General features: G+C 34.1%; 1 protein-coding gene across 1 annotated transcript; it reads right to left on the bottom strand.

Annotated features, from left to right (window-relative positions):
* On the bottom strand, positions 1–2286 carry LOC143079749 (uncharacterized). The gene has a single exon (XM_076255311.1). The coding sequence runs from the start codon at positions 2068–2070 to the stop codon at positions 64–66; it is 2007 nt and encodes a 668-aa protein (XP_076111426.1). The 5' UTR covers positions 2071–2286; the 3' UTR covers positions 1–63.
* Between the last annotated feature and the right edge of the window lie 4969 nt (positions 2287–7255).

Below are 7255 nucleotides of genomic sequence, written 5' to 3'. Positions count from 1 at the left end.
AGTATATAATATCATCTATAATATAACAAACACTAAGAGTTTGGTTCTGCTACATTTAGTTATTTAGAAGGTAAATATGTGTACATTTGGGCTATTTGCAGCAAATAAACTCGATCCATATTCAGTTACAGCTACTTGGCGAGCCCGTGCAGTTATAGCGTACGGCGTTTTCACACCTTCCTTTATGTTAACAAATTTATCTTGAATAAGTCTCCCTTCTTCTGAAATAACCTGGACAGTATTGTTGTCTAAGCATAAATATATCTTCCCATTTTTATCACTAGTTACACCCCAAGGTGATACTGAGGTTGAATAAGTCCAAACTACCTGTCCAGATTGGTTCAGACTTATCACATGTTTTTGATCTCTGTCACTGACAATTATGTTCCCATTAGAAGCGATAGTCAAAAATCTTGGCCAATGAAATAGATGGGATCTTTCAATACATTTTATAACTCGCCCATTTCGACTAAGTATATCGATAGATATTCGACCAGACATACAAGAAACAACGAATTTACTGTCGTTCATTTGACAGATTCCTTCATACGGTTTATGTGTTTTAATTACTTCAAGAACATTGAGATTTCCACTGGTCCCAATAATAGAAATCTGGGATTTTTCTGGTTGTGTAACTGCCACATTTGTCGTAGAGCCCATGTTACATACACATAATGGTTGTTCTAGAGGAAGAATATCATTCCCTTCACCACTACCCGCTATTCCGCGTTTCCTCACCATCTGGTTATGAGAATCAATGACAACGATCGAATTATCGACGAAAACAACACCAGTTAGCTGCCAGCTAATGGTGTCTTCTCCGCGGTCTTTTACATTTATGACTTCATGCGATTTTTGAACTCGCGATCCTGTATATCTATGTGGGCGAGGAGTTCGAGTTGGCCGAACACCAGCTGTTGGAATTTGCCGAGAAACTGGTCTTGTTCGGTTTATTACATTAGTTGCCTGTCTTCGATTTGTATTGAAATTACCATTACGTGTTTGGTTCATCCGTCCAACTGGTAAATGATTTTGGGACGATACTGAAACTGAACCGATAGGTGGTGGATTTCGTATAAATTGTAGGAAATTGGGATTCTGAACAAATTCAACTTGCATTGATGAAACTGAACGACTTGAAGACAAGATAGCATTATCATACTCATCGGCTTGGGACTCCACTTTTGGCAAATCGTTCAAAAACTCTATATCTGTACTGTTGTGACACATTATGTCAAACGCTTCTCTTGTTGATTCAATGTTTTGCATTACCATTAGCAATTCCTGATTGTCTTGTAATTGAACACGACCGGATTCAAAAAGCTGTCGTTTTAAGTCTTCAATACCTTGTAAAGTTCTCTCGTAAAACTGCCCGACCTCGGATTCAACTTCGTCAATTAATCGCAAAGCTAATTCTTTACTATTTTGTAGTTCAATGTCATTATCGTTATCACCAGAACCTAAGTCTTGAATTCTTTGTGTTTGACTCTGAAATCGCCTCCTCAAAGCGTCTATTCGTGGGCGAAACCTTACAATAGCTTCTTCGATAGTCACGCATTCGCAACTTTGTCCTCGATGCTCACGAACTGCGCATAATGAACATCCTATTAGATTGCATGCTAAGCAAAAAAACTCGATTGGTCTTCCACTGTGGTTTTCACAATATACTCCATTGTCACTAGTGGGTGCCTCCATTTGTACCTGGACAGGGATGTTAGGGTATTGCTGACGACTTGGTATGATAATTCCTCCATCGTCTCCCTCACTCGTCGTCCCCTCGTGAATCTTTACAGCCTGTATCAGATTGTTCATGAAAGTATCTGGTGGAAATTGTTTACCCCATTCTCTCGGATTCAAATTTCCTCTCGGTTTAGGAACCTGACTACGATCAATCGGACAGTTGAACGATAGGGTGTCTCTGTCTGTAACAGTCTGCAGAATATGTTCCGACAAACAACTCTTGCAGAAGGAGTGTCCGCATGGAAGAAGCCGAGGATCTTCATACCGCCCCAAACACACACTGCACATTAAATAATCATTTTCAATATTCCTCACTACTCTTTCGGCCATATTGGTTATTTCTTACAATGTAAAGTTTGATTTAAATCAGGGCAATTTTTTGTTGATACGTACACTTACATGTTTACTCTCACTGATATGCAGTTATATATATGTATGCCGATAATCTGTTCATTTCCAACATAATAAAATAAAATTTTAAATTCGATCCACGGCTTACTGTTACAAATATTTAATCATATGTGTACACTACTAAAACGGTAATTGGAAAACTAGTAATTATATGAACTGTACAGTTTAAATCAATACACAAAAGTACTATTATTTGAATTTGAAGTAAAAATTAAAACAAAAGATTTTCTTGTCATTCATTCAGACGCAACTAATTTAAATACACTAATGAAATAGAATATTAGAAGGGTTAATCATGTAGATATGTATAGATATAATGCACATGGCTTTGGGATATCCAATGATACCGACTACTGGACTAAGTCTACGAATAAACAGTAAATAATAATGATGGTATAAATGGTTAAATTTACAGCTTAAGACATATGTAAAAATTCAGCCTTCTTAATTCAGTTTAATCGTTTAAATTCGGGCCTTCATTTTTCAGACTTTCCCAATAATTTTATGATCGACACCTCATAAAGAAGTCATTTCAAGTAACAAGTATTTTTTCATTTTTTACGAAAAATATTCACAATCATATTGAAAGCAACATTTATAACAGATATTTATAGATTATCGTTGATTATCTCAACGAGATCGATTTTCTCGCTTGAGCCGGGATGGCGAAAGCGAGAAAGGCAATCGAGTTGAGATGACCAATGATAATCTGTTTATCACTATTTTACCTATGACGACGTTGTCAATTTCATGTCAATTTCGTTAGCAACGCCACGTGCCTGCTTAGTTTCTAGCGATAATTTTTCATCTCAAGCGCGTAGCATGATATGAAAAATTATCACAAAAAAGATCAAAGGAAAAATGCACAAAATAGCGATAAATATATATATATAGATATAAGAAGATGATGTGATATGAGTTCCAGTGAGATAACTCTCAATCAAATTCACAATTTGTAACCATTATAAGTCAAAGTAGGCCTACAGAAATCAACACGGAGCCTTGGCTCACATCGAACAGCAATCTATAATGTCCCCCAAAATGATCCTCAATGTTGGCCGCACGTGCAGTGATTGATTCTAGAAATGAATCCGTATATATACGTACCATTGAAATGCTGCAGCATTTCTATTTATACCTAGATACTGCATTATATTATTGGTACATTAATGATTGTAACATAAATTGGATTTTTTCCTTTCATGTTTTAATGAAATAATTTGCTTGAAAAGTGTGTTGATGGAAAACCATGGTATATTAGATGCAAATTGATGTTGTACCATACTTTTCTAATTAAATATGCAACTCAACTAGAATCCAAAGGAAAGAAAGCAGAGCTTAGCTATGGTACAACATACTTCATTTTCGTGTTATTCCATGGCTGATGCCCCACCCTATTTTTTGAAAGGTATCCGTCTCAGAAATATTTAAAAAAAAAACTGAAAAACGAAAAAGGTTAAGATCTTCATTTGTTTTCATTTTATAACAAAAAGCAATAAATCATGTGTACCACATCTTCAGAAACCTTTTTCAAACTATTTAGGATTGTTACGAGTTCCCCTAATTTGGAAAAAATACTAAAAGTTTCTTCTTTCAGTTCTGAAATAAATAAAATGTAATACTACAATGTAGTACCATTTCCTTTGAAAAAATTTAATTAAATATCGATTCAAACAAGGTGTGAGGGGTTACTAACTATAAAAAAGGGATAAATAACGGCTACAAAAAATTGTGAAAAACACGATTCTTTTTGCGATCAAATAGGTACACTACCTCTACGCTCCCTGTATCCGCCACTGTTTATTGTTTTATCATAAAATTGAGTCTAATAAATGATTAAATAATCGAATTAATAAAATAACGGAAGAAAAGCAGTCTGTACGAAAACTTTAGTTTAAATGCATAAATATGTATTTTTCAATGAGATGAACAACCAGAAAGATGTGATTAAATTGTAAAATATCTTGGAAACCAAAAAAACAAAAAACAACAATTCTTACCGTCATTAGAATAATTTTTAAAATCCTTCTCGCTGTAAAACTGAAAAATTGGGAAAATTAGACATTTTCTTTACTTTCTGCAAATTATGGGGCTCTATTACATGAAATATGCAGAAAATTATATACGAGGCGCAAAAGTTACTAGCGCTAGCTTCTATTTCATTTGATGAAGCTGTAACGAGATCAATTTCCAAATATAAGTTCAAGGTCTTCAAGCTGTCAATCATTTTATTTATATTACAAATTTTATATACCATGTGTCGGTAATACTCCTTCGGATTCGTTTGTTTAAATATGTTAACTCGTAAGAATCATGGTATATAGTAGTTTTAAATATGTAACTGATGAGAGTAGACTGTCAGTGAAGAGAGTGGACACTGAGAGTGGACAACTCGATACTTCAGGTGAAACAATCGATGCCGTGGCACCAAGTCTTCTGGCATACACAAATCTTTTATAATTACACACCCATTACGAAAGAAAAATTACTTGAAACAGTGACTTTTTTTTTAAAAAGATATCTTTTAAAGTCCGTATCCCCCTCCACCTTTTTGAAAATCGAGTTATGTCCCTTGATTTTTTACCATGTAATTTTACACTAAATTTTCAATAAACTGCTGACAACTTCATATTTTACATTCTCAAAATAAGATAAAGACGTAAATAAGCATGAAAGCTAAACTAATTGATCTAAGATACGCTTATCAATTCGATATTTACAGAACGTATTTTTACTATACACCTATTTTAATAACTAAATTCAGACAAATGCGTATCATCCGAACTCAGCTAAATGTTGACGACGGATGCCAAGTGATGCGCATATTTGACCTTAGAGTCTGTATCGCTCACCTTAAAAAATAAATCTTTGGACTGGCCTAACAAGCCAGTAATAAATGATAAAATGAATAGAAGCTGCTAACGGTGTCAGGCTACGTTATTTACTACATTGTGTATTTTGATATACATGACAGTACCTATATATTTGATAACTATAAGATCAGACATGGATATTTTAAATTATCCACATCCTCTTCATAAAGAAATGCTTGCATGTAATTCATGCAGTTTAATTACGTATTATCGGCACATCAATATATTTTGTTTTTCAAAAATATATACCTTTTCATATATCAATTTACAAAAAAAAAAAAAAAAAAAAAAACCCAGATCTATAGATATATTTGGTTATTTTTCATCTTCCGGTACATTAGTAAAGGGATTGTTTTGGTCCCGCTCATCATCAGGTTTATGTTGAATAATCACACCTTGCGTTTTCCAATAAGTTTGTTACATCTTCATAATAAGCAGTTTCCCCTATTTTCCCATTTCATATTTTCATTATGGAGGTACGTGGTAAAGGGTTATCAGTGATCCAAAGGGGGGGGGGGGGGGTCCGGGGGTTGGAACCCCCCTTTTTTTGGCCGATCAATGCATTTGAATGGGAGCATATAGTTGGAATCCCCCCTTTACTCTGGGTTGGGAACCCCCCCCCCCCCCTATTTTAAAATGGCTGGATCCGCCACTGGTTATTTTCGTGCAACGTGATCGCCGTTTTTTATTTCACGTTCAACGTGTTTAAAGTTAATTTTTTATTTGACGTTCAGTCGTGCAAGACGGGGGCCTCGTTCAACGTGTTCTGCTTATTTAATTTTACGTGCATCGTGATTTTCAAAGTCTTATTTTGCGTGTTCGGCATTTTTCAAATAAAATTCAAACACTTGGCAGAGATCGTCAAGAAATACTTTTTAAAAAGCTGTAAACCAATTATATCATGAATGTGTATACTAAATCGGGAATATCAAGTAAAACAAAGGTTAATATATACAAGAAGACAGTGACTCAGTCACAAAAGGTTCAAATAAAAGTATTTGCTTTTTGTGCAACGTTCATTACAGAAATTATTTCACGTTTAACGTGAAATTATGTCTTATTTTACGTTTTTTTAGTGCAAGCACCCCCCTCCTTTTACCACCCTCATTATGAAGAGACAATAAAACGATATGTTTGGTCAGACAAATATAATAACACCCCAGAGAGTTACACTTTCACTGGGTTTTATATTATATAATGGAAAACTGATAAAAAAAAGTTACATTCGCCATTCCCTCATTCCCTCTTGAAGGAAGTTGACACTATGGAATTTCTTTTACTAATTGTTATCATGTTTCATGTATACAAACTTTTGAAGGTTAATTAGGTGCACATGTCAAAATGGTCGATTTATAGCATCTATAACTAGCATCAGTTGAAATACGACATTGGAATAAATAGAGATTAATTGGTTTGACAAATAGCTGATGCATTTTCGACTGTGTTGTAACCGCATCGAAATTGAATACTGACTTATGATATATTGATATATTTAATCTGATTTTCTCGCCCTTTTCATATAGACATTAGACAATTTTTTTTTTTTTTTATTAAACCAATCATGGGCCCTTGTCGGGCAAGATACAAAAAACATCATAATAAAATAATTATATAAACATTAGTGAAATACACAATAAGTAATACACAAATAATAAATTGATAATATGAGCAATGTAGGATATAATTAAGGTAAGAGGCATTGAGTGCAATGAGATCGATTTAATATTAAAAGAATATGATATAAAGTTTATTAATACGGAAAAAAAAAGAAAAGTAAAAATAGAACCAGGAATATAGTATCTCATTCTGCAGTAGTTCTCCTCATGACCAATGCACAGCAGTGAGGAACTTTTACATCACAACAATGCAAAGGTCATCAAGGGGAGGTCCTTCAGAACTAGCTACAGATACATGAGATTACTCCAATAGTGATTCTCCTCATGATTAATGCACAGCAGCAAGGGTTGACATTGCTACTGGGCAATATTCATCAAGGGACGGTGCTCTAGAATTCACTATAGAGAAAATATAAAGTTCAAATTACAAGTAGTAGAGGGAGATAAATCCCATTAAAACTTTTCAAATTTCTTAATGAACATGCATAATTCTGATAATAAATTCTCATCTTCATTATTCATTAACCATATCAGTTTTTGGTTAGGGTCAAGATTTTTAAAATTCTTATATATATATCATATATCATGGAGCATGAAATAGTGACCTATTCCAGC

Source organism: Mytilus galloprovincialis, chromosome 6 (genome assembly GCF_965363235.1).
Source record: "Mytilus galloprovincialis chromosome 6, xbMytGall1.hap1.1, whole genome shotgun sequence".
NCBI classification, from domain to species: Eukaryota; Metazoa; Mollusca; class Bivalvia; order Mytilida; family Mytilidae; genus Mytilus; species Mytilus galloprovincialis.
The sequence above is the reverse complement of the archived record's forward strand: the minus strand, read 5'-3'. Positions and strand labels throughout refer to the sequence as shown.

Coding starts and splice junctions, on each gene's coding strand:
- LOC143079749 (XM_076255311.1), bottom strand. CDS start 2,070: ATGGCCGAAAGAGTAGTGAGGAATATTGAAAATGATTATTTAATGTGC.